Here is a 26,330-nt window from a genome sequence, read left to right as displayed (position 1 = left end):
ACCTAATTAGTTATTTAAACATGTTTCGTTACTTTCTTAACCCACGAAAAAAATCCTGAATCCAGTCTGATGAAGGCATCAAGGAAAGAAGAGTAGAGAATAAAGGACCCATAAAATTTTTTGTTTAATTTTTTTTAAGGAAAAGACAATTCATTTCAAAATAAATTATACTTTAGAAAAAAAAAGACATGTGAAATTTCTCTTTTTGTGAGCCAAATACAGTTCCTTGGGTATTCTCGCCGTACGGAATAAAAACCTAGGAATAGGAATAGAAATAGGAATAGAAATAAAAATAGGATCAAGTAATCAACGATCAGCACAAATTTCATTGGACCGTTTCAATATAAAAGTTCCTTCTTTTTTCTAAGTTTTTGAATTGCATCACATGTACCTGTACATGTACATCGAATACAGGGGGAATCTGTATCCTCTCCGGTATTGCAGAGGATCATCTTCACTTGAGAGATTAAATCTTAATTGGTTTAGGATTCGGGTCGTAACAGGAGGCAGTATTTTTTGACTTTGAGATCGTGCCAAGTTAAAAGAATGGTTCAGATCTAGTAATTGTAAAAGATTCCCTTGTCAGGTATTAGAGAGGATGTGTATGAAGTAATTGTAAAAGATTCCCTAATTAGGTATTGGAGAGGATGTGATTTCATACAGGGGCGGAGCTAATATGAGTCAGTTGTCTATCTCTGAATTTTAAAAAATACTTGTAAATCTGTATAAAATTTGATTATTGTCTACTTCTATTTCGGTCCATTGCCTACTCCTGTCATGATTCTCTCTAGATATAACTTGGTTCAACATTTTTTGTGCGTCAATTGAATTTATTAATTTTGTTGATTTGGAAAAAAAAAAAAAAAGAGAACGGAGATCTTTGGAGAAGAAAAGTTGTTTGGAGAAGAAAGTTAATTGAATACTTCTTCTGAAGTACATTTGGTGTATCGATCCATTGAGCATTAAAATTAAAAATAATAGTTGGTTCACATTGAACCAGAGTCATGAGAAGTTGTTTGGACCATAAAAAGTTATTTGAGTTGTCACATCAATCAAGATAATTATGCCTTGTTATTTTGACGTTTTTAACATGTAGTCAATTTATTTTTTTAAGTTATAAAGAAAATTATCTAAATCACAAATTATAGTGAAAATTTTAATTTTAATTTTTTTTCAGTTATGATTCAATAGGCAGATCAGCTAAATCATTCCACTGCAAGTGTGGCACCCATTAAAGAAGAAGAACTCCACTGAGTCGGTACTCGGTAGCTTAGTTCATAGTATTCTGATTTAGTAGGTGTTATGGTGTGTAATATATTAGTATTGCTATGCTTTTGAAATATGTATTTTGACATCGCAGTAGGTCTAGTGTTTGTCGAAATCGAATCGTCTGCCCCCTGGGGGCAGGAAATTCCTGCCTCTAGAGTCTCTGCTGGGTGGGACCGGTTACTGTTTAAGAGTTTAACTATTGTTACTGTTTTTAAATGGGCCCCACCCGCAGAGACTCTGGGGGCAGACGATTCGGTCTCGTGTTTGTCTACTATATATGCTTTTCAAAACTTTCCCAAGGTTTAAATGCATATCAGCATTTTTTTTTTCTTTTTGTTTGTAATCGGATATTATATTTCTTTAATAAAACAGGCTAACAAGTTTTTTTTATAAAAATAAAATAAAAAATAAAACCTCAACTAAGTTGAGGTACCACGATGGGTATGTTCATTTTGGTACCGGAAATTTTCTGATTCTATTAAAAGGTGATCAGATAAAAACAAAGATGCTGACAAAGGATCCAAACCTATGTTGCATGGATACGGATACGGGTGTCGTATCGGATACGATACAAATATGGCGATACGGAAATTTTCAAAAATCAAGGATACGATACGCTTATTATATTATTAATTCAACACTTGTATTATATAAATTAAAATATAAAAATTCTAGGTATACATTAAATATAATAGCTACTAGAATAAAACAACAAAGTTGATGTACTGCATATGTTTTATTATTTATTGTGTGATATATATTTGTGTGTTCTCATTAACGTATTATATATATTATACAGAATGTTGCAGCCATGCAACTTCATCCTTCTATATATGTACATATGTGTACAGAGACAGATTTAGGATTCTCGTCATGGGGACAAAAAATTATCGAATTGGGTTTAAATAGCTAATCGGATTTAAATCCATTAACTAACTAATTGGGTACTTGATAAAAAAAAATAATGGTTTGACTTATATTTTCCAATACACTGACTTGTAATTTCTGATACTCTAACTTATAATTCTAATTATCAATTATAATTCAATAAATTTATTTTGATTTTAACCCTAAATTTAACCCAAACTACAAATTAAACATCCAAAGGGAGACAAAAAATTTCTAGAAGGAACAAAGTCGATCAGAACCAATAAATCATTACTAAAACTCAAAATCCAGAGAAAGACGACTACCCCCTGGCTCCACATAGATCCGCCCTTGCACAGCACATAATTGTCAATGAATATTTCCCTGAAACATTTATTGCACTGACTTTATAAGTTTAACAGAATATTATTAACATACCAGCCTTAACTACACTATGTTCAATACATTTGATTGAAATGTTGAATTTACTATTTGTATTTTTTTAGAAAATATTTCCAAGTTTCAATCATATTACACCTACAAATTAATATCTCTATTTTTAAAGTTCAAATAGTTGATAGTTACTATAATGAAAATATACTTAAACGATCAAATTTGTATTTTTTAAATAAGTAGAAAATCACTGCTTTCCAAATGATCCAAAATATTTAATTTGGTGTGTGGGTGGGTTTGGGGGGGGGGGGGGGGGGGGGGGGGGGGGGGGGTGTTGATTCAGACATCCTCTCTAAAAAAAAAAATAGTAAGTTTCTTTTGGAAGTTGTTTGACAAACATGTTCAGATATAGATTGTATATGCATTCGTTTTTATTTTTCGCTTAAGAACACAAATCAAATATGAATGAATACATATTTAACTTAAATATTAAAAGAATATGAATTAATATACAAATATAATTAAAATATTAAAGAAAACTTGCAAAAATCTCAATGCATCTAAAATATTTAAATATGAAATATTATTTTTACTTACGTCTATAAACAAATAAAAATGTTATAAATAAACTAACATTCATATCAGATACCCAATCACAAGAGTGAACAACACAGCCTGGTAATTTGTTAACTGTAAGATACATACCTTACTAATCAAGTATTTTTATTTTGAAAAATGTGGCACAAATAATTATTCATATCTGTATCCATTTTTAAAATACATACCTTACTTATTCCATACGAATATATGATATGCACTTTATGCTCAATATTTTAATTTTTTTTTTTTTAAAAGGTTGACTAGTGGCACTTTATACACAAGTTGCGAGTCCATGGTTTGCTTGTTTTGCTGCACACAGAATATAAAGAGCTCGTCACATCATTTTCTAAAAAGGACATGCTGTTTTAAACTTATTCCTGATGGCTACAAAAGTCCTTAAAATTAAAGAGGGTGCAAAAAAATGAGAAAAAGAGAATCAGTTCCCTCCCAAATGCACTGCACAAATGAAAATCAGCTATGAACCCTCCTTTTTCATTATATTGCGCCATTTGTCCTTGAGATCAATCGGTAATCTAGTTTTATGAAATACATTTCGGTGACAATCTAAAATTGCGCTCCAAGGAATTCTCCCATCAGCTGTGACCCCAACTTTTTGCATCCCTTCCTGCATAATAACAGAATAGCCTCCTCAAATTTGATACAGACAAGAATATATTCTTTAACTTGAATAGTGCTCAAGATATATATATATATTTGGAGGTGGGGGAGGTTGCAATTCTTAATTCCTGATAAAGCCTCAAAACTTAACTTAGACAATATAAAGGTTTGTCTGGTACTGACATAGAAATCAAAGATTACAACCTGAAGGCACATAAATGTCAAACAAATAAGAAAAATGATTAATCTTAGTAGTGATGATTACAAAAACATACTCTAAGAGCTTTTTCCTCTTCAACTGACCAGGGAAGCATGTTACGTCTACGAGGAGCTACAACCTTATTTGAACTGAGATGGAACAGCAAAACATATCAACTTCAGTTACAAAAATTGTGTACTAAAAAATATTGAAATTGCACTAGAAGAATGAAAGAAAACAAAAATCAACTTCAGTTACATAAAGCGTGCTCATGTGGGTTCATCTTTTCTTTTTCACTTATACTATTCTCAGTTGAGGTTCTAAAGACTTGTTTGAACCAGCATTAATACTCCACCAGTATTGGTCACGACACACCAGAAAGTACCAGTCAGATTATAAGCTTCTTTGGTTAGGTCCAAGAATTGCAAATGTGGACAGGCATAACAGTATTGTAATTACAATTGTTGGCTTGGTCTACAATTAATGGAAGGTATTACAAGTAATCAAAGGTATCAACAAAAATGTTCAACTAAGACAAAAATTTTACTCAACAAACTACTTCAACAGTTAATATGATGAAAAAATAAAAGCAAAACAGGACTCTTACTAACGAGGTGTCGGTCTGTGCCTCTTTCTATTTGCATCTGCATTAATTTTATCTTCTCTTCTCTCATTCCCCGTCTCTTCATTCATCGGCACTGCTGCAGGGCTCCCAGACGTGGCCCCTGGACCTGACTTAACATACATATATTTATCTAGCTGTGAATATCCCGAGTCAGCCTCACGTTTCTTAGCGTCCTCGCGTCTCTTACAAAGCATATCCCTATCTTCTGACGCATTTCTGCCATTAGATTTGACCCGTTTCTCCTTCCTCTTACCATTTTTGTCCACTCTTCTTCTGCTGTCTCCGGAGTCCGATTCTGAGCTCGAAGAAGCATCCCCAGAGCCAACAAAAGTAGCATCACCATTTTCACCCTCCGCTGTATCATCATCACTAGATACAACCTTTTTGCCCTCTCTCTTACCAGTTATGTTCTTTTCAACTTTTTGTTTTCCTCTCTCGCCCTTTTCTTGGTTTTGATTTTCCTTCATTTTGAGGAAGGAGGAAAGACTCTTCCTAGCAAGGGAAAAGACCTTTTTAGCTCTAGCACATGCACAACAGGGGCAGTAAAACCGGCCTTCTTTGTCAAAGCTGCTTGGGGTGGTCATAATGCAGCTCTCATGCACAGTTATTCCACAGCCTTTTCTAGAACAAGTCAACAATTGACCTCCCTTGTTACATACAATGCACTGGTTCTGTTCTGAGAAGGGTATCGGAGAGCCCATAAATCTCTCATAATCACTCTGGTCATCTAGAAAATCGGCATTGGACCTCAAATTATTATTATTTTCATTGCTGGAGGGTTCAATTGGAATGCTTGTCTCTGGGATAGGTTCTTTAGGCTGTAATAATAGAACACTAGTATAATTACAGAAATAAGTAGCAAATAATTTATTATATCATGTATATAAGAAAGAAAACAGTTCATATGAGCTCCTAAAGATCCACACACCCCACCCCCCGAAAAAAAAAGGGGATCATGAATAACATAACTTTAAAGATCAAATCACCTAAACACCTTTGGAAAATATGATCTGAACCTCTCCTCTCATAAATTCTCTAAAATACCCAAATTAACCTTAACCCGTTGATGATGATAAATAAACACCTTTTGCATAAAATGGAGCAATTCAGCAAGCGGGGATACAGGGCATATCTCTTCTGCTTTGTCAGGACATAATGATATTGAAATTTTTATGTGCTACAAAATGCATGATTTACAGCTAAAAATAACATCAGAGTAGCATGTAAAGTACCTCTTCGACTGATGTCTTTGACACAGCATCTCTCCTCTTCAGAATAAACTGGTCAATGTCATCACTTAAAGGCTCACTCCTCGCTGCTTCTAAATCAGATACATTTCCTATCTGGCACAATAATTAATGCGTAAATAGAAGTAAAAAATATATGTAGCTCTCCTCTTCAAAATGTATGAAGCCTCTTTTTACATCAATCAAACAAATAAGCTGAAGTGATCCTTAAAAGCCACATTATGGCTAAATAACTAAATAAGTCCCCCAAGATATTTATTTGCTAATTTTGAGGTGTTCAACTTGAAAAGTAAAAGAACGAAGAAAAGAAAAAGAGTACCACTGTTGTGGGATTATTTTCTTGCAAAGGTTCAGTGGCTATCTTATCAGTATTAAGGGCATTCTGAGAAGGCAAGTTTTGTGAGGCATCATTATGCGTAGCCCCTGCCGTACCAGCTGACCTAGGGCTGGTAATCATCTCCTGTTCTTTGTCCACAATATTATCTTCTTGCCTATGACTTGAAGAAGAGCCGTTTTCCCTTGTGGAATGCAGTTTAGCATTAGCTCCTGAAACAGATTCTTTCAACTGAAATAAAAAGGAAAGAAGAATGAATGAAGCAAGGTTATAGTCAGAAGAAAAATTCATTTTGTCAACACAAGGTATTTACCTGGTACATGAATAAAGACCCACTATTTACGAACTAAAGCGGTGGATATGCTGGTCTAGATATCAATTTGACTTTTTTTAGGTTTAATTGCAGAAATGCGTATTACCCCAAACTAATCTCGGTTATTTTGATAGCACTTATGGTGGTGTGTTGAATCTCAACTTGTCTGACTTGTACATTAGATGTGGTCAAAACATTATTACTGCCTGTTACCGTGCATTCAGAAAAGGCACCAGTATATTTCACCTAACACAAAAAAACAGCTAACTTCATTACCAGATCAATAAAGGGTTTTGGCAATGCAGATCTCTTCTGTGAAATAAACTGTCTTATGTGATCGCTAACTGGTGCAATTCTACCTTCTGAGGGTTGACATGGATCTGTAGGCTGACAAATAACATAAGAAAAAAAAAAAAAAAAAAAATCAGCTATACCAAATAATCAGTTAAAGAATTACCCTTTTTAAATTTAATTTGCAATTGCAAGTAGCTCTTAAGATACGAGCCATGCTCTCACCTCTAACAACCCCCCCCCCGCAATTACTGATATTATAGTAGTTGGTTGGGGACATCTCATCCCTATTGTAATCGGTACGCCTAGAATACTCTCATGCACTCAATATAACATGAAAATTCTCCTTCTAGCTCTCTCTCTACCACTTTTTTAAGTCTTTTTCAAAATAAAAAAAATTCTTGGGCAGTTTTATTCTCTGTAATGAATGAATGAATGAATGAATGCTAAATAGATACAATTTTCAATGAACATGCAATGCTCATGATGTCAGGAAAGCTCAACATTCAGATACATCATTTTGGAATTTAGATTTTAATTTGAACTCAACAGTGCAGTTGGGACAGATACTAGACACAACAACTCTAATCATTATTGCTCTTAAACAAGAATGAATAAGAAAGAATATTAAATGAAATTGCCAAAAAAAAAAAAAAACAGTAAAAGGGTTTTTATTCATGTACCCATGTCAAGTTCTGACAAAGAAACTCCACACTGGATTGTGGTATCTCTGTAGTCCCGCTCGTATTATCCTTGGTACCTACAATACCTCTACTCGCTAATTCCTCAAGATATCTCAACGCAACTCTCTCTTGTACCTGTTCAGGAGCATTCGTGTAGAAATCGGGAACTCTATTGATCAACTCTGAAATAGAATCGAAGTCGAATAGAAAAAAAAAAATCAAAATCGAAAATCCGACCAAAATAAATAAAAGATGTATATATATTTCGAGTTAGGAAAACCTTTGAGGAGAGGAAGCTCAGCTTTGGAGTCGGCTAGGGTTTCAATGATGTAGTACCATCCGAGAGAATCGGGCGAAGTAGAAGAGGAAGAAGCCATGAACAGCGGGGGACTCGCGAGGAAAGGAACTTTGGAAATTGGAAGGGGTTTTTCGTTTTCTGAAATATGATTTTGCTCGCCGCATGTATTTTCACCACGGGCCGTATTGGGCCGGATTGGCCCAGATTATGATCGGACAGTGTGTATCTAAACAAAAATATTATGGATTCAGTTCGGATACCAAAGTAATTCAAAATTTGAGTTTGGCTCTGGACCGTCCGATCAGAATCTATATATATTTAGAAGCCGAACAGGGTCACAATTTTTATCGGACGGTTCTAATCCAAACTTAAATTTTGAGGGATTCAGATCCATTACGAATTCGAATCAAGGTCAAAATTAGATAGATCCAAACCATTCAACGTGAATTCATATGCATTTTGAAATGACACACTGACACAGCGACACTCCTTGTGTTATAATAACTCGGGTTGTAATCGGCTTGGATTTTGTTTAATTAGGTGAAAATTAATTCATTCCAATTGGTATGAGTTACAAACTTAAAATATATTAATCACAATTCTAATTTCATAAGTTTCTTTTTTTTTTTTAAACTCTGATAGTGGCTATCAGATTACATATTTGTACCGAATTACAACAACTACAGAAACTTCCGAACAAAAAGAAATATTAGTGAAACAACAACTAAAGAACTACTAGAATTCAACTAATATTTAATAGTAACAAAGCCATAACATTGCTTCTTTTCTCGCATGATCAGCAGCAACACCTGGGTCCATACCCCTTCGTTCAAATATATTGCAGTTCCTATTTTTCCAAATGAACCAACAACCCGCAAAGAAGATCACCCCCCACTTCTTGACCTTCTTTGAACCAGCATTAATACTCCACCAGTATTGGTCACGACAGACCAGAAAGTACCAGTCAGATTATAAGCTTCTTTGGTTAGGTCCAAGAATTGCAAATGTGGACAGGCATAACAGTATTGTAATTACAATTGTTGGCTTGGTCTACAATTAATGGAAGGTATTACAAGTAATCCAAGGTATCAACAAAAATGTCCAACTAAGACAAAAATTTTACTCAACAAACTACTTAACCGTTAATATGATGAAAAAATAAAAGCACAACAGGACCCTTACTAATGAGGTGTCGGTCTGTGCCTCTTTCTATTTGCATCTGCATTAATTTTATCTTCTCTTCTCTCATTCCCCGTCTCTTCATTCATCGGCACTGCTGCAGGGCTCCCAGACGTGGCCCCTGGACCTGACTTAACATACATATATTTATCTAGCTGTGAATATGCCGAGTCAGCCTCACGTTTCTTAGCGTCCTCGCGTCTCTTACAAAGCATATCCCTATCTTCTGACGCATTTCTGCCATTAGATTTGACCCGTTTCTCCTTCCTCTTACCATTTTTGTCCACTCTTCTTCTGCTGTCTCCGGAGTCCGATTCTGAGCTCGAAGAAGCATCCCCAGAGCCAACAAAAGTAGCATCACCATTTTCACCCTCCGCTGTATCATCATCACTAGATACAACCTTTTTGCCCTCTCTCTTACCAGTTATGTTCTTTTCAACTTTTTGTTTTCCTCTCTCGCCCTTTTCTTGGTTTTGATTTTCCTTCATTTTGAGGAAGGAGGAAAGACTCTTCCTAGCAAGGGAAAAGACCTTTGTAGCTCTGGCACATGCACAACAGGGGCAGTAAAACCGGCCTTCTTTGTCAAAGCTGCTTGGGGTGGTCATAATGCAGCTCTCATGCACAGTTATTCCACAGCCTTTTCTAGAACAAGTCAACAATTGACCTCCCTTGTTACATACAATGCACTGGTTCTGTTCTGAGAAGGGTATCGGAGAGCCCATAAATCTCTCATAATCACTCTGGTCATCTAGAAAATCGGCATTGGACCTCAAATTATTATTATTTTCATTGCTGGAGGGTTCAATTGGAATGCTTGTCTCTGGGATAGGTTCTTTAGGCTGTAATAATAGAACACTAGTATAATTACAGAAATAAGTAGCAAATAATTTATTATATCATGTATATAAGAAAGAAAACAGTTCATATGAGCTCCTAAAGATCCACACACCCCACCCCCCGAAAAAAAAAGGGGATCATGAATAACATAACTTTAAAGATCAAATCACCTAAACACCTTTGGAAAATATGATCTGAACCTCTCCTCTCATAAATTCTCTAAAATACCCAAATTAACCTTAACCCGTTGATGATGATAAATAAACACCTTTTGCATAAAATGGAGCAATTCAGCAAGCGGGGATACAGGGCATATCTCTTCTGCTTTGTCAGGACATAATGATATTGAAATTTTTATGTGCTACAAAATGCATGATTTACAGCTAAAAATAACATCAGAGTAGCATGTAAAGTACCTCTTCGACTGATGTCTTTGACACAGCATCTCTCCTCTTCAGAATAAACTGGTCAATGTCATCACTTAAAGGCTCACTCCTCGCTGCTTCTAAATCAGATACATTTCCTATCTGGCACAATAATTAATGCGTAAATAGAAGTAAAAAATATATGTAGCTCTCCTCTTCAAAATGTATGAAGCCTCTTTTTACATCAATCAAACAAATAAGCTGAAGTGATCCTTAAAAGCCACATTATGGCTAAATAACTAAATAAGTCCCCCAAGATATTTATTTGCTAATTTTGAGGTGTTCAACTTGAAAAGTAAAAGAACGAAGAAAAGAAAAAGAGTACCACTGTTGTGGGATTATTTTCTTGCAAAGGTTCAGTGGCTATCTTATCAGTATTAAGGGCATTCTGAGAAGGCAAGTTTTGTGAGGCATCATTATGCGTAGCCCCTGCCGTACCAGCTGACCTAGGGCTGGTAATCATCTCCTGTTCTTTGTCCACAATATTATCTTCTTGCCTATGACTTGAAGAAGAGCCGTTTTCCCTTGTGGAATGCAGTTTAGCATTAGCTCCTGAAACAGATTCTTTCAACTGAAATAAAAAGGAAAGAAGAATGAATGAAGCAAGGTTATAGTCAGAAGAAAAATTCATTTTGTCAACACAAGGTATTTACCTGGTACATGAATAAAGACCCACTATTTACGAACTAAAGCGGTGGATATGCTGGTCTAGATATCAATTTGACTTTTTTTAGGTTTAATTGCAGAAATGCGTATTACCCCAAACTAATCTCGGTTATTTTGATAGCACTTATGGTGGTGTGTTGAATCTCAACTTGTCTGACTTGTACATTAGATGTGGTCAAAACATTATTACTGCCTGTTACCGTGCATTCAGAAAAGGCACCAGTATATTTCACCTAACACAAAAAAACAGCTAACTTCATTACCAGATCAATAAAGGGTTTTGGCAATGCAGATCTCTTCTGTGAAATAAACTGTCTTATGTGATCGCTAACTGGTGCAATTCTACCTTCTGAGGGTTGACATGGATCTGTAGGCTGACAAATAACATAAGAAAAAAAAAAAAAAAAAAAATCAGCTATACCAACTAATCAGTTAAAGAATTACCCTTTTTAAATTTAATTTGCAATTGCAAGTAGCTCTTAAGATACGAGCCCTGCTCTCACCTCTAACAACCCCCCCCCCCCCCCCCCCCAAGTACTGATATTATAGTAGTTGGTGATAAATTATATGGGGACATCTCATCCCTATTGTAATCAGTACGCCTAGAATACTCTCATGCACTCAATATAACATGAAGATTCTCCTTCTAGCTCTCTCTCTACCACTTTTTTCAGTCTTTTTCAAAATAAAAAAAAAATTTCTTGGGCAGTTTTATTCTCTGTAATGAATGAATGCTAAATAGATACAATTTTCAATGAACATGCAATGCTCATGATGTCAGGAAAGCTCAACATTCAGATACATCATTTTGGAATTTAGATTTTAATTTGAACTCAACAGTGCAGTTGGGACAGATACTGGACACAACAACTCTAATCATTATTGCTCTTAAACAAGAATGAATAAGAAAGAATATTAAATGAAATTGCCAAAAAAAAAAAAAAAAAAAAAACAGGAAAAGGGTTTTTATCCATGTACCCTTGTCAAGTTCTGACAAAGAAACTCCACACTGGATTGTGGTATCTCTGTAGTCCCGCTCGTATTATCCTTGGTACCTACAATACCTCTACTCGCTAATTCCTCAAGATATCTCAACGCAACTCTCTCTTGTACCTGTTCAGGAGCATTCGTGTAGAAATTGGGAACTCTATTGATCAACTCTGAAATAGAATCGAAGTCGAATAGAAAAAAAAATCAAAATCGAAAATCCGACCAAAATAAATAAAAGATGTATATATATTTCCAGTTAGGAAAACCTTTGAGGAGAGGAAGCTCAGCTTTGGAGTCGGCTAGGGTTTCAATGATGTAGTACCATCCGAGAGAATCGGGCGAAGTAGAAGAGGAAGAAGCCATGAACAGCGGGGGACTCGCGAGGAAAGGAACTTTGGAAATTGGAAGGGGTTTTTCGTTTTCTGAAATATGATTTTGCTCGCCGCATGTATTTTTACCACGGGCCGTATTGGGCCGGTTGGGCCGGATTGGCCCAGATTATGATCGAACAGTCTCTATCTAAACAAAAATATTATGGACTCAGTTCCGATACCAAAGTAATTCAAAATTTGAGTTTGGCTCTGGACCGTCCGATCAGAATCTATATATATTTAGAAGCCGAACAGGGTCACAATTTTTATCGGACGGTCCTAATCCAAACTTAAATTTTGAGGGATTCAGATCCATTACGAACTCGAATCAAGGTCAAAATTAGTTAAATCCAAACCATTCAACGTGAATTCATATGCATTTTGAAATGACACGCCGACACGACGACACTCCTTATGTTATAATAACTCGGGTTGTAATCGTTAGATATGTATCATTAGAACATTCTTCTTCGTGACTAATTTTCTACAAGCTAAAAACTTATAATATTTTTTTGGGGACACACTTGCTTTGACCGAAACACCAATGTCTAATATAATGAAAGCAAAAAAATTCAATATGTATACAAACTTTATGTCCCAAAATAAAATTCCAAGTAGAATCAATATGTATACTAAATTTGCAACTTTTAAACATCTAATTGTTACTCTGTAAGTAAAAAGAAAATCAATGACATCTAAACCAATCTATAATATCTCGCCGGAGGAAAACATTACAAGGCATACTGGAACCCAAAAAATAAATTCAAAAAACTACATCAAAGTTAATCCAATCCAAAGAAACACAAAAAAAAACACAAAAAAGGGTAAAAAAAAAAATTGTGGCACAGTGTAGAATCACATGACTAAATTTTGTGCATTTGCCACAAGACCCAAAGCATTAGAACTCTTATTATTCCTCAAAAGCACCCTTAATTGAGCCCTTTGACACTCTAAATTAGATTCCAAATCAAACCTTGCTTCCTTTGCTTGAACCCTAATTGCCTTTGGAAATTCCACAAACCCCTTGATTCCTCTTTTAATATGAGGGTTCTCTGCTTCCTTCTCCTTCCTCTGATTCATGATCCTATCCTCTTGGCCACTCTGGTCAGTGGGGCCCACTTCCTCGGTTTTTCTCACCGCCTCTTCCAAGTAAATGAATTCTGTAATCTCTCTTATCTTCTCTTCCAGTAACAATTTAGCCTCTGAGAGCTTCAACTGCACTCTCTCTTCTCTCCATAATTCGGCAATTCTTAGCATCCTTCGTTCTTCATCGATGTCATTTAGCACTTTCTCGACTTCGACTCGGTTGCATGCAACTTCACCTTCAAGCAACTTCAACTGCTGCTCTGCCTCTTCTCTTGCCCTCCTCTCCTCTGTCAACTCCATAACTAGAACCTGGTTAAATGACTCGACTTTGCGCCTCATTTTACGCTCATATTCGAGCTCGGCTTTGAGACAATCGATCTCATTTTGGGTTCCTTTGTTCTGCATTGTTAGAGAGGAATGCACCTGGTGAGAAATGAATGGATTGTAGGAGAGAGATTGATCATTGTAATGTGGGTTGTTATAAAGCTTAAAGGAGGTGAAATCGGGCCCAAATTTAAGATTCGTTTGATGCATCAGAGAAGACATGTTTCCTCTTTGTGCATGCATGTATGATATATCAATAATAGTACAGAGATATGTTTTGCTTTTTCAGAATCCGCTCTTTTGGAAAGAAGAGGAAAGAGAGCAGCTACATGCTACAGTGAGGGATTACATTGGTAGTTTTGGTATCGGTTAGCAAATTATCTTATCAAATCCGACCCGATTAGCACTTCACAAACAAACGATGCGCTTAGTCACAGTCTGTAATGCCACTTAATATATATATATATATATATATATATGTATATATATATATATAGGAATATGCTAGCATGCTATGCATAGCATAGAGCCCTTCCATGCAACGGCTCGGATTTTGAGTTTTCAAAATCCTAACGGTCGATCCGAACCGTTCATCTTGTTCTCCATATTAATATGTGTTTGGAGACCAAATTTTATATTTTTTGAAAATTTTTTACTATTTCTTTAGATTTTTTGAAAATCACTGTTTTTTTATGGTTCAGATTTGCTGAAAACAGTGATTTTCAATAAATCTAAAGAAATAGTAAAAAAATTTCAAAAAATATAAAATTTGGTCTCCAAACACATATTAATATGGAGAACAAGATGAACGGTTCGGATCGACCGTTAGGATTTTGAAAACTCGAAATCCGAGCCGTTGCATGGAGGGGCTCAATGCTATGCATAGCATGCTAGCATATTCCTATATATATATATATGGTTACTTGCAATCTAAAAATGTGTCAGGACATCAGAACACAGAAAACTTGTAACAACGAAATTGAATTCAATTTAAGCAACTATCCAACAATCTCATACCACCCGTTTGAGATCCATTAGCTGAATGGTCCCGGTAAGAAGGGAACTTTTGGGTTGTAAAAGGTGGATAAGTACTAATGTGTTCACCCCTTCATTGCATGAGGTTAATCATTCCGGTAGCTTTTGCTTTTCATGTTTCTTTGCATGTGCCATTAAATCAGAACAAAAGTATTCATGCGCATGTTATCAAAGGTCGACACCACCTTTTCTCAGTTCTCCCGGTCTCATGTTAAGTTGAACAGTCTCGAAACCATCCGATTCACATCAACATTCACGCATTCACGCAGACAACTTCAAGATTTGTGCGCACGTCCACATAATGCAGATCGTGGTTCCGACCGAACATGTCAGACTCGTGCGGTCTCATGTTAAGTTGAACAGTCTCTAAACCGTCCGATTCACATCAATATTCACGCAGACAACTTCAAGATTCATGCGCACGTCCACACAATGCAGATCGTGGTTCCGACCGGACATGTCAGATTTGTGCGCACGTCATACAGACAACATCAAGATTCGCACGTTTGCACAATGCAGATCGGGGTTCCAACTGGACATGGACCGAATTTTATACCCATCAAAACTGCCTCCAACTCGACAAAGAAATGTCAAAAAAAAAAAAAAACTCGACAAAGAAAGATTGACAGAAATGGTTGCATGGTTGGTGGGTTAATTAGAAAATTTGTAACTAAAAAAAGAAAATCAAATGATAAGGTACTTCATATTGATTCGAGTGATTGTTATTTGATTAAAATCATTTTATTTAATTATAATTAGGAATGCTAAAAATATTTTAATCTTCAACAATGTAGATGATATAATATACTAACGCGCATGTTTCACAAAAAGAGCCAACCATCATCACCACCCAATTCTTAATTGCATAAAGCCTACGGGCAATTCCTCAAAAAAAAAAAAAAAAAAAAACTTAATTGCGTCCATATTAACCCAATATATTTAGCCAACAAAACCTAATTCTTAATTTCAGCTGTTCTCCATTTTGTGCAAAACTGGATTGCTCCAGTTGTGGTTTATCAAATTATTTACTAACCAACAGTCGACCATTACGAGGTAGCATTGAAACCTACACCACTTTTCTGGCATGTAAAAAACCTACATTGGATTTTATAAATGAAAATAGACTATATTTATTAACAAACATTGATGTAAACTCATGAACCAACAGTACAACACGATGCACACGAAAATAGCAACATAGCATACAACAAACAGAATACCAAGAAAGCACTAGAAATTTTATCTTAAAACAACCAACCCACAACAGATGCAATTCTCGAATCACATTCCGCAACCTATGACCCGGTCACCTGCTCGATCTTTTGTTGTGCCGACTCCTTAATATCCCGTGCCTTCGTCGCGAGCCTTTCCCTCGCATGATCAAGCTGGCCGGCACCAGGTGGGGATTTGCCAGTCAAATACCGGTACATCCATGTCAGTACCGACAAGGCTGCCAAACCAAATCCACCAGAGGAAGCAAAACCAAGCACAAGAAGCGTGACGGATATAGCAGCCGGTACCAGCACCGGACTGAAAATAACCAAGAGCGGTGTGGCGACTACTAGTGCTATTACTGTACCGGTCAGAGTCAAGCCCGATATTAACAGCATTGAGCCACCGATTATGCCGGCGGTTACGCCCTTCAAGGCGGATTTCATCATCGGCTCATTTTTGGGCAGTATTTGCTGCTGTTGGCCTAACCTATAGCTAAGAGGGTCTGCCATGTCTGAGCTTAGCTAGGTTTTTCCTTTTTTGAAGTGCTTTTGGGGATTTTGATCAACTTGGGCGAGGAAGATATTATAAGGGAAGAAGGGGTTTGACACGTCGAGAGATACGTGGCAAGGGAATACTGTGAAGAGGCGAGAAAGGGACACGTGTGTCGGTGTGTGTGTGTGTGAGAGAGAGAGAGAGGATCCAAGGCAGCAAATTTTGGATTGGTCTGCATGGAGGAACAGTGGTGCATGGTTTTTGTGTATATCGAATGCAAATAAATGACTGGTTAGAGCGATATGGGTTTGCCTTGGTTGGGCCTTAATTGGGCTGGGTTGTGCTGGGCTGGGCTTTTCGTTTAAGGTAAGAAATTGTCATAATGTTCTTGTTTCAAAGCCTTAGATAAAATAGGCTAACCAGGTAGCAATTTCGATCTTATTTTGGGCTTTATAAATAAGGGTGTGATATTTTGATGATATATAAGCTTAAGAATTTTTACAATTATAAAAATAATTTTAAATTTTAAATTTGACGTTTAGAAATATGATATATATAATATTTATATGATGTACTTAAAAATTTAGAGAATTTGATATAAGATTTATTGTTTATCAAATAACTTAAAATTATAAGAGTTTTTTTTTAACGGTATTTAATGGAATATTGAATGACACTAAAATTGTATGAAATTTAATACATAACGAAAATATGTCTATTATTTTATGTATTTTTAAAAGTTTGAAAATTAATATAGAAATATACAGTTAAAATTATTAAAATATTCGTTGTCAAGAAATTCTCTTGATATTTCCTTCTAATTGAATAATCTTTTTCTTTTTTTTTATATTAGACACTTGGAATTGAGAATTTGAAGAGATATGTATGGTGTAAATATTAATAATAACTACAAATAATAAATAATAAAAACAAAACCCCGAGAAAATAGTAAATAAGGCAAGGTTCTACAAATGATGTATCCCAAGGTTCTTCAAACTGAACTATAATAATACATGATGGATCTGCTTTGAGATTAGTGCCCAGTTAAAAGAACAGTCCGGGTTTACTTATTGCATCTCAGGTACATGAGGGATCCGAATTCTCTACCATTCCATAGCAAGGACAGAGCTAAATTTAATGCCATCCAATCTTCATCAAATAATTCCGAATCAACTCATGATGGACCGCTCGAAATGAAAAAAAAAGAAAAGAAAAAGAAAAGTAAAACACGTCCTATTATTTAGAGTATGTTTGGATGAAATGAAAATAGCTATAATAGAGAGCTATTCGGAATAGTTAGAATAACTACTATTTTTTATTCCTTGTAAATGTTGGAATAGCTACTATTCGAAAGTGCTTTCTTTTCGGATTTTCACTAATACAGTCTCAAAATTATAAAATTGACACCACTTCTATTATCTCCACGTCGTGACAATTCATTTGAGATCCCACTTGCATATTTTTCCTCTTAATTAGTATCTTGTTAACACTATTCTTCATCGATTACAGCTATTCACTATTCCAAATTTACAATACAAACAAAATTTTTACTAATCCAAATAGCATTATTTTTATACTAATTTGAAAATCACTATTTATTTTCTATTCTCATTTGCTATTCTTAAATTCCACTATTCTAGCTATTTTAACTTTCATCCAAAAGTACCCTAATCCACAACAATATTAAACCGTCTGATTTTTTATGGGCAGCGCATCATCCACTATTATTTTTCTAATAATTTTGAGATGTTACGCTACCATTCTACCGCTCTTTTTGGTTGTGAGGCCAAGAAGGAGATGGGTCCAATATTCCATGCATCAAAAGGCGATTGATAGTCTACCGGTACCATACTACCATAATTCCTGTCCAGCGTGAAAGATATTGGATTTGTTCGGCCATTAAATGCACAGTAGGAATTATCGGTATCGGGATCGGGATCGATTCCGGCCAATACCAATATGAAATCAGACTATCGGTTCAGGATCGGAATTTTTTTTTCTTTATAATTTGCTACGTGAAGATTGGCTCATGATTGGATCAGACTCGACCGATACCGATACGTATCAGCCGATCTGTATCGATATCGGCCGATATTTCCTACTATGATTAAATGGTGTCTCTGCCCCGTTTGAACACCCCTATTCCTGGCTGCCTTTAGATAGAATGCATTTTTGGTCCAGGGGTGGAAAGGTGAGGTGACATCGCTTACTACCATACAGCCTGTAAATATCATGCTGCATGCATCTATGGTGTATCGGATCCTAGTAGGGTGATTCACTCGAAAATCTAATGTACTCAGGAGCGGACTCAGCATAGACCCGGAGGTAGCCGCGTCTCCTCTCTTCTCGGATTTTGAGTTTTAGTGGTGATCTATTAATACTGATTGATTTTGTCCTCTCTGAATATTTGATTTATAATTCGGCTTAAATTTAGTGTTAAAATCAAAATAAATTTCTTAAATTATATAATTGGTAATTAAAATTATAAGTTAAATCATTATAAATTATAAGTCAAAACATTGAAAAATATAAGTCAAAGCAAAGTATTGTTTTTTTTTTATCGAGTAACCAAGTAGTTAATGGGTTTAAATCCGATAAGCTATTTAAATCCAATTTGATATTTTTTTACCCTGACGATCCTGATTGTACTATAGTCTGTAGATCGGCATACACTATGAACCCAAGAAAAACTATGGATACACTGGTAACAGTACAGAGTAATCGGCTACTTCAGTTCAGGTTATTCAGATATGCTCATAGATCTAATAAAATACCAAACCATGCATCTGTGATCAAATCCAGCTATAAGCCAAAAGGCCAAACAAGTGAAAAGGCTACTTAAACAGCTGGAGATGCAATTGGCATTTATTCTCCCACTCAAATTAGCTTGTCGTTGAGCTCATCTCTTCGCTTCTCAGCTACCCCTCACCTACCAAAAGTGAGAAAACAAAAACCTAATCTTCTACTCGTTTTTTCTTTATCTTCCTTTTGCTGACATGATTGGTGGCTGCTGTTGATTCTCTGCCACCGATATATCCCCATGTACTGCATGGCATTTAGTGCATGCTTGTCGTCTCTTCCGTCTCATAACGTTCATCAGTCGACAATACTGTCATTTTTGCATTTTTTTTTTTCCTCAAGGGGCCATCTGATCGGTGGTGCAACTTGTTAGATTTTTTAGTTAGATTTTTGCTTACTTGTTAGAAAGGCTTGTTTAATCTTTTCGGTTATCCATATGGTTCTTACACATTTCACAAATAAACAACCGTAGTTCGCACTAATCTCGCTAGAGACACTGTAAGAATACATCCAGAGTACCTATGTAGACCAAACCAAGCTTTCTATCTTTTCTCACAAAAACTCGAGACATGTTCACGACAAAAAGCAAAACTGATTTTATCTACAAATCAATCCCCCCTTCCAATTCTTACCTGAAATATAGCTAGCTATATATATTTTATATATTTTCATCTTATACAAAAAAAGGGTCAAAAACCCACTTTACCAATACAAAAAAATGACCTTTCTGCCAGTACACGTCAATTTTAATGAACCGACCCAGCCCGTCTACAAACAGTCTCCAGTACCTCCACAAACAAAGCTGAGAACCCAGTAATGGCCTGAAACACACCCGGCAGACCCGTTTGGATATTATTGAGGGTCATCGACCTAGTCACCTCTATAGCCTTAGAATGCCTTGTCATCTCATCCTCTACTTTCCTTCTAACCAGTGCAAGCTCAGCCTTTTTCTCGGCAAGCGGGTCCCGGGCATCAAAGACTTGCCCATCAACCTCACGCCCACTACCCGGTAGTGCAAGCCCAATCATAGAATATGAGTGGTAATACTTCTTTTCTATACCTCTTAGTGCCTTGGCCTTCTTCTCCAACTCTTTTGATAAATTATCTGCCCGTTTTTTCACCTTCAACTCCTCAGCTTGTTTACTGTAAATAACATGTATCACATTCATGAAGGATTTAATGGCCTCTGATGCGACAGTGTCAGGAAGACGATCCAGTGCTTGTTTCCACTCGTCACAAAATGCAGTTAGTTCAAGGGAAATAGGGGTTGAGTGGTCTTTCTTGGCATCGTCAGTGGTGACCTGAAACAGGGTTAGCTTGAGCCAGCTGTAAAGGGAGCGAATATACTCGCGCTGGTACTTGATCAAACGGCCAAAGGCAGAGTGCCAGCTGGCGACGGCAGCCTCAAGGTCACGAGTTGCCATGCGCTGGAGGTCAGAGGTTGGCTCGCCAGTTGCACAGTTTACCAGGCCGCGAACTTGTTGCACTATGTTGTTTTGTATCTCATGAAACTGGTGCATTGATCTCCACATCTTCAAAAGCCTAAGTAATCAGGATTATTATAAGCACTCACTTGGGTAATAAAGCATTGAATAGCCTGGAGTAACCATTAATAAACTTAATTTTTTTGTATCAGAAATTAAATTCTAGAAGGTCACAAGTTCTTCGAGGTTATTTTGGTAATTTACAAGCTCAGTTCTTCTTGCATTTACAATTGTCTAATTAACACAAACTTACCTCGGCACATTCACACAACCAAATCAAAAAAGAAGTCTTCCAACAGTACATCCTATAAATTTGGATAAGAAAAGGAAATTCGCATGGGCTGTAACAGTAAAAGGACATATAAAAACAACTTACGCATAACAGAGCTCAACAAGTTGAGGTGCCAGCTCATTGTCCCGAACAGTGAGGATGGCAGAAGAGGTGGTAGTAACAGCTTGAGATGTGACGATAATTAGGGATTGAAGCCTCTTTATGGCAGTTTTAGTTTTGTCCAGCTTGACATCATCTTTTCCTCTGTACTCCTGACTCTGTAGTGTAGATAACTTCTTCTCATGCTCTATCTTGACACTCTCTTTCGCCTGATTTAACATATTTGCATAAACTCATAAATTAATATGAAATAATCTATAAAAAAAACGTCTCACGGCATCTAATGTTTGGTACTAAAAACATATTGCAGGGTTTTCTTTATTTTAATAATAAAATATTTAGAGTCAGATGACATTTAAAAATCTCAAGGAAGATACAATTGTAATATTAAGTCCTAGCAAAGTTATCACAAACAGCCCCTCTTCAAAGCCCAAGTAAAAGAATAGTGCATCATGTTCAGAAGATGTACTGATATTGGTATGAAAAAACCACACAACTTGAGCACTTGTTGCTCCTACCCTTTTCATTAACTTATTCCACAGGATCAGATTCCTTCATGGTTAAAAGCAACCAAATCCAACTATCAATAACAAATTAGGTTGAGCTAACAACCTCAAACCCCACCCCTCCAAATCATTAAAAAAATCGATGGAGGACAAAAAAGAATTTCATTTTCATCTGCATAAACATGGAGCTTAATTCCTGGGGGCCACAGTAGCTAGTTCATTCAGCAATAAACCGTTTCTTGAAGAACAAAGAGAGACAGGTGGGGTGCCTTTATAGATCAATTGGATGGCCTACTTGTGAATAAATATTTGAAAGAATCCCATTTAAAGCATCCCCACCACACCACATGCATGCCTCATCTGTAGCCTCTGAGATATGAAGTAAATAAAATATAATAAAACTGTACACCTCTTTCTTCTAGTTGTAACTTTACCAATTAACTAAACCCAGAGCTCCTTGAAAGATAAAGAAAAATAAAACTTCCATGTATGAACGAATAAAATCCCAAATATCATCCATACTAAAACTTCATACTGAAGATTTGGACAGCTTAAAAAATAGAGAAATTCAAGCTTCAACGAAACTGAAAGTTTCAGTTTGATAATTCACCACAGACACTTCTGTGAATAATTACCAAAAAATTGTATTATCACAGCTAGATAACACCTAGAATGACAATATACTCCGTTTTCTACAGCATGTCCACATTTCATAAAAACCCAACCATCAATACAGTACGTCCTGCATGCCAGCTGCCACAACCAAACCAGCTAATGAGCTATACTGGTACATCCTCTGATGTTCATAGAAGTGCAGGATCGATTTAATGTATTACAATGCCAGCTAAAACCAACCAAGAGAAGCATACAAGCTAAAGGACGATATCAAGATGCCTATCCTTCTATTACTAATTTACTATAGTGAAATTAGACAAAAGGGACCCCACATTTCTGAAATTTTACACCAACAAAAGAAAAGATGCATGGAGACCATATACTCCACTTTCTTGATTACGGACAATAAAATTACCAGAAACAGAGCCAAGCTCAATTATTGTAAGACATCATGACCCAATCACTATATAGGAACTGATTCCATACTCTATACCAGCATTTTATTGACTTTACAAGACAATAAACAACATTGCATACCCTATGATTAAACAATACTAAATTTTCACTGTAATTGCAATTGAAACAAAAATGAGTTGTCTAGGATCTACATATAAAAAATTCATACCAAGCAGGGAATGAATTTCTGCAATAATAAATTATTATAAATATAAACATAAAATTTCTGTGAAAATAATATTAAAAATTTACCTTGACCTCCTCATAGAGCTTCTTCTCCCAAGCAAGGAGCCTCTCCAAGGTGGACCCATGACTTGTGCTGCCTCCCGAGTCCTGCATAGCGCCCGTATCAAGTTGGTACCTTACTGCCAATGGTGGTTTCGAGCTCCATGTAGATGATAATGCACTAAGCACACTATTTGAATGGTACACAGTCTCTGCAGCAAGAAACCGATCTTAACATGAGAAATCTATTTGTTTTCAGCTCGCTGATGCAGCACCACAAATAATTCCAGACACAAACATCACTTTGACAAATCCCAATCAAGCAAAAAATAACTATTACTCACTCTTGAGCTGACTAAAGCTCCGGTCAAGCTGAGCCCGACCCGTTTCTAGAAGCTCTGACACAGCACTGCCAGCCTCCGCCGCCTTGACGAAGTACTCCTCGATTGAGGCTGCAATCTCAGCCAACGTTCGGTGGTGCACAGCAGCACCAGGTCCAACGGTCAGTGCTGATGAAGGTGGCACAATTTCTGATGTAGGAGCTGATCTGCCCATCTCTTGTACAGATTGAACACCGTACCCGTATCCGTATCCATACGCCTCTGAGCGTGATCTCGTCTCATCATAGCCATCGGATCTAGATCTGGTGGAAGAGCTCGATGTGGACGTGTATCTCTCATCCCATTCCCGACACGACGTCATGTCGTCATTGTCTTCTTGTCGCTTGAGCTGATCATTGTACATGTATTGATCCTCTTGTTCTTCAAACTCGTCTTCTCCTTCTCCTTCTCCTTCTTCCTCTTCATGATCATCAGAGAACTCATCTTCTTCTCTGAGATCGTGTTGATACTGTTGCTGATGTTGATTTGCGGCTTCCATCTCGGCTTTTCTTCTCTCAAAGAACTCTGAATCAGGAGGAGAAGGTGGATAGAAGTTCTCCCAATCCCAAGACGACATTGACGGAGTTGAAGCGAGATTAGTTCGACTTGCGTAGTTGATATCTCCTCGTTTTCGTGTAGAAGGCGCGGGGCTTGAATCCGAGAGTATATGGGGTACTTTGAATGAATGAGGTGGTGGATTTCGATTTGGATTTGGATTTGTATTAGGCGGCTGGCGGGAAGAACTAGTAGTTTCAATTCGAATATGTGGGAGCTGGGTGGCGGAGATGGTAGGTGAAGCATTGGAGTAATGAGGTGCTAGAGGTGGCGGCGGTGGCTGAGGAGTGGGAGGAGGGAGTGAGGAGGAAGCAGAGATGGTGGTGGTAGCAGCTGTTTGGTGTTTGTGATTGAGGAGGAGGACAGGAGGGGTGGAGTCGGAGATGGAGAGGAAAGGTTCCCCAGCGGCGAAGCGGGAGAGGGAGGCGGCGGCGAGACGCATGGAACGAAGGTAGTCGGCGTGGGCGGAGGCGAGGAGCTGGCGAGAGTGCACTGCCTCTTTCATGAGGCGGCGGCGCTCCTTGCACCGTCGGACGGTGTCTTCGTTCTCGATCCGCGACGCTGCGCACCCCATTGGAGCAGAGTGGGGTGGTATGAGGAGTTAGGAGTGAGGAGAAATGGGAATATGGGGAAAGTGACGGGGATCCAAACGAGTGGGTTTAAAAAAGGAGGTTAAAAAGGCTTAAACCTCTCGCTCAACTCTAATCTCATCTTTGTTTTATTTATTTTCTTTTAAAATATACTTACTGGCTAGTTGCTGTTGCTCTCAGTTTCGACCATTTAAGGTCTCGTTCAATCGTACGGACAATGTTGAAGATCTGTAGTGAAGCGTAGATCTGGACTGTCCGTTCGGGTCGCAGATCCGGACTGTAGTCCTGCTCCTGTTGGAATGCGTATCCTCTGCCTTTCAAGTTTCACGCGCTTTGAATTTGTATTGTAAACGACCGCGCAGTTAAAATTTTAAATGTTTTAGTTACTTAGTTTGGCTTTTAGAGGTTATTTGTTTTCATGTTATATTTTTTTTTTTAAATTATGAGTTGGAGTCAAGTTATTCAACATATTTTTAAATTTTTATGTATATTATAAAAGATTTTCCCACTTTATAAATTTCGAATCTATGACTTTTCACATAGAAGTCATGTGTCTTTGTCATTAAACTAAAGACAAATTATTTCTTTCATGTTATATTGTTATGCATTATATTTATTTGGCTTTAGTTTCGCTTTGTTTCAGTTTATTTAACGAGTCAACTTGTGAGTTGTGACTCTAATTATTATATTTAAAGTTACAAGTATTTAGACCTAACCTAATGCATAAATGCTAATTATTTTATTATTATTTTTTAAATGATCATAAGAAAGTTTGAAGATTTTATTGAGTAAATAAATATACAATTTTAAGTTTTATTTCTTATATTGTTATACATTATATTTATTCGGCTTTAGTCTCGCTTTGTTTTAGTTTTTTTAATGAGTCATTTTTGTGACTATATTTAAAATTACAAGTATTTATACCTAATGAATAGAATGTTGATTATTTTTTTTTCTCTTGTTTTAAATGATCATAAGAAAGTTTGAAGATTTTATTTAGAAATAAATATACAATTTTAAGTTTTATAAATATAAATATTTTTATAAATATAAATATTTTTATAAATATACTATTTTATTTCTTACAATGTAAAATATAAATATTTTATTATAAACAAGTTTTAAAAATATATGAGTAAAGCTAGCGTGTGACATGCTCACCAAGAAAGTTTGGTGAGCATAACTCCAAAAGTATATCGGATCGACGTTAAATGTCAAATCCAAACCGTTGAAATCCATGAACTTCATGAGTGATGCATATATATGCAAAAAAATTTAAAGATTCAAGTTTATTTGTTACACGGTCAAGTGGTCAAAGAAATGAACATTTTATTATAAGTTATTTTATATATTCAATTTTTATTATTTCTTTGACCACTTGACCGTGTAGCAAATAAATTCGAAACTTTCAAAATTTTGCATGTATATGCATCACTCATGAAGTACATTGATTTCAACGGTTTGGATTTGGCATTTGACATCAATCCGATATACTTTTGGAGTTATGCTCACCAAACTTTCTTGGTGAGCATGTCACACGCTAGCTTTACTCAAAATATATATATAAACACGTTCGAAGTGATGTTAAAGAGTGCACATAAATTTATGCAGTTACAACTCTATTTTAAATATTACTTACTAACATCACCGGATATAACATAAGCAGCATCCATATTATTACTTGGGCAAAGTTAGGATGTGATGTGTTCATCAAAAGAGATTGATGAATACAACTTCAAAAGTTTATCAGATTTTTTTTCAAATGATGAATTCAAACTGTTAAAATTCATCTATTTCAATAGTAATACATGTACATACAAAATTTTAAAAGTTTCGAATGTATTTAATACAAAGACAAGCGGTAAAAAAATAATTAAAAATGAACATATAAAACAACTCATAAAATAACTTATAAAAGTTCACATAATTATGCATCACTTATGAACACAGTCACAAGATTTATGAATTATTC

At 36.2% G+C, this 26,330-nt stretch overlaps 4 protein-coding genes and 1 pseudogene across 7 annotated transcripts; all 5 read right to left on the bottom strand.

Moving 5' to 3' along the window:
* Positions 1–3,447: 3,447 nt before the first annotated feature.
* On the bottom strand, positions 3,448–7,894 carry LOC144551690 (uncharacterized). 3 transcript variants are annotated; one of them, XM_078299758.1, is made up of 8 exons: positions 7,720–7,894; positions 7,440–7,621; positions 6,742–6,852; positions 6,138–6,383; positions 5,804–5,914; positions 4,554–5,389; positions 4,023–4,095; positions 3,448–3,754 (listed from the first exon to the last, which is right to left on the bottom strand). In XM_078299758.1, exons 1-8 carry the CDS (start codon positions 7,814–7,816, stop codon positions 3,605–3,607), a joined length of 1,806 nt encoding a protein of 601 aa, XP_078155884.1. In that variant the 5' UTR covers positions 7,817–7,894; the 3' UTR covers positions 3,448–3,604. The 3 variants fall into 3 exon arrangements, with proteins under 3 accessions (XP_078155884.1, XP_078155885.1, XP_078155886.1); XM_078299759.1 differs by lacking the exon at positions 6,742–6,852 and having other exon boundaries at positions 7,720–7,875; XM_078299760.1 differs by lacking the exon at positions 4,023–4,095 and having other exon boundaries at positions 3,625–3,754; positions 7,720–7,875.
* Positions 7,895–8,825: 931 nt separating this feature from the next.
* Positions 8,826–12,273, bottom strand: LOC144551672 (uncharacterized). Its single transcript, XM_078299735.1, has 6 exons — positions 12,101–12,273; positions 11,823–12,004; positions 11,108–11,218; positions 10,504–10,749; positions 10,170–10,280; positions 8,826–9,755 (listed from the first exon to the last, which is right to left on the bottom strand). The coding sequence occupies exons 1-6, from the start codon at positions 12,195–12,197 to the stop codon at positions 8,919–8,921; spliced, it is 1,584 nt and encodes a 527-aa protein (XP_078155861.1). The 5' UTR covers positions 12,198–12,273; the 3' UTR covers positions 8,826–8,918.
* Positions 12,274–12,902: 629 nt separating this feature from the next.
* LOC144551688 (protein BRANCHLESS TRICHOME-like) lies at positions 12,903–13,968 on the bottom strand. The gene has a single exon (XM_078299757.1). It carries the CDS (start codon positions 13,856–13,858, stop codon positions 13,061–13,063), a length of 798 nt encoding a protein of 265 aa, XP_078155883.1. The 5' UTR covers positions 13,859–13,968; the 3' UTR covers positions 12,903–13,060.
* A 1,811-nt stretch (positions 13,969–15,779) lies between these two features.
* LOC144551689 (oleosin 16 kDa pseudogene) lies at positions 15,780–16,422 on the bottom strand (annotated as a pseudogene). Its single transcript, XR_013510856.1, has one exon. The product of XR_013510856.1 is annotated as an oleosin 16 kDa pseudogene (transcript).
* Positions 16,423–19,680: 3,258 nt separating this feature from the next.
* On the bottom strand, positions 19,681–24,420 carry LOC144551687 (protein ROLLING AND ERECT LEAF 2-like). Its single transcript, XM_078299755.1, has 4 exons — positions 23,178–24,420; positions 22,861–23,045; positions 21,017–21,240; positions 19,681–20,698 (listed from the first exon to the last, which is right to left on the bottom strand). The coding sequence occupies exons 1-4, from the start codon at positions 24,340–24,342 to the stop codon at positions 19,903–19,905; spliced, it is 2,370 nt and encodes a 789-aa protein (XP_078155881.1). The 5' UTR covers positions 24,343–24,420; the 3' UTR covers positions 19,681–19,902.
* Positions 24,421–26,330: the final 1,910 nt, after the last annotated feature.

Source organism: Carex rostrata, chromosome 3 (assembly GCF_964058835.1).
Source record: "Carex rostrata chromosome 3, lpCarRost1.2, whole genome shotgun sequence".
Taxonomy (NCBI): domain Eukaryota; kingdom Viridiplantae; phylum Streptophyta; class Magnoliopsida; order Poales; family Cyperaceae; genus Carex; species Carex rostrata.
Note: the sequence above shows the minus strand (reverse complement) of the source record. Positions and strands in the feature narration are given on the sequence as shown.

Coding starts and splice junctions, on each gene's coding strand:
- LOC144551690 (XM_078299758.1), bottom strand. CDS start 7,816: ATGGCTTCTTCCTCTTCTACTTCGCCCGATTCTCTCGGATGGTACTAC. Junction 5,390..5,803: donor CAAAGACATCAGTCGAAGAG/GTACTTTACATG, acceptor CTATTATTACAG/CCTAAAGAACCTATCCCAGA. Junction 3,755..4,022: donor AAGAGGAAAAAGCTCTTAGA/GTATGTTTTTGT, acceptor GTTATTATGCAG/GAAGGGATGCAAAAAGTTGG.
- LOC144551672 (XM_078299735.1), bottom strand. CDS start 12,197: ATGGCTTCTTCCTCTTCTACTTCGCCCGATTCTCTCGGATGGTACTAC. Junction 10,750..11,107: donor CAAAACCCTTTATTGATCTG/GTAATGAAGTTA, acceptor TTTTTATTTCAG/TTGAAAGAATCTGTTTCAGG. Junction 9,756..10,169: donor CAAAGACATCAGTCGAAGAG/GTACTTTACATG, acceptor CTATTATTACAG/CCTAAAGAACCTATCCCAGA.
- LOC144551688 (XM_078299757.1), bottom strand. CDS start 13,858: ATGCATGCACAAAGAGGAAACATGTCTTCTCTGATGCATCAAACGAAT.
- LOC144551687 (XM_078299755.1), bottom strand. CDS start 24,342: ATGGGGTGCGCAGCGTCGCGGATCGAGAACGAAGACACCGTCCGACGG. Junction 23,046..23,177: donor GAGCTTTAGTCAGCTCAAGA/GTGAGTAATAGT, acceptor TTCTTGCTGCAG/AGACTGTGTACCATTCAAAT. Junction 21,241..22,860: donor AGCTCTATGAGGAGGTCAAG/GTAAATTTTTAA, acceptor ATGTTAAATCAG/GCGAAAGAGAGTGTCAAGAT.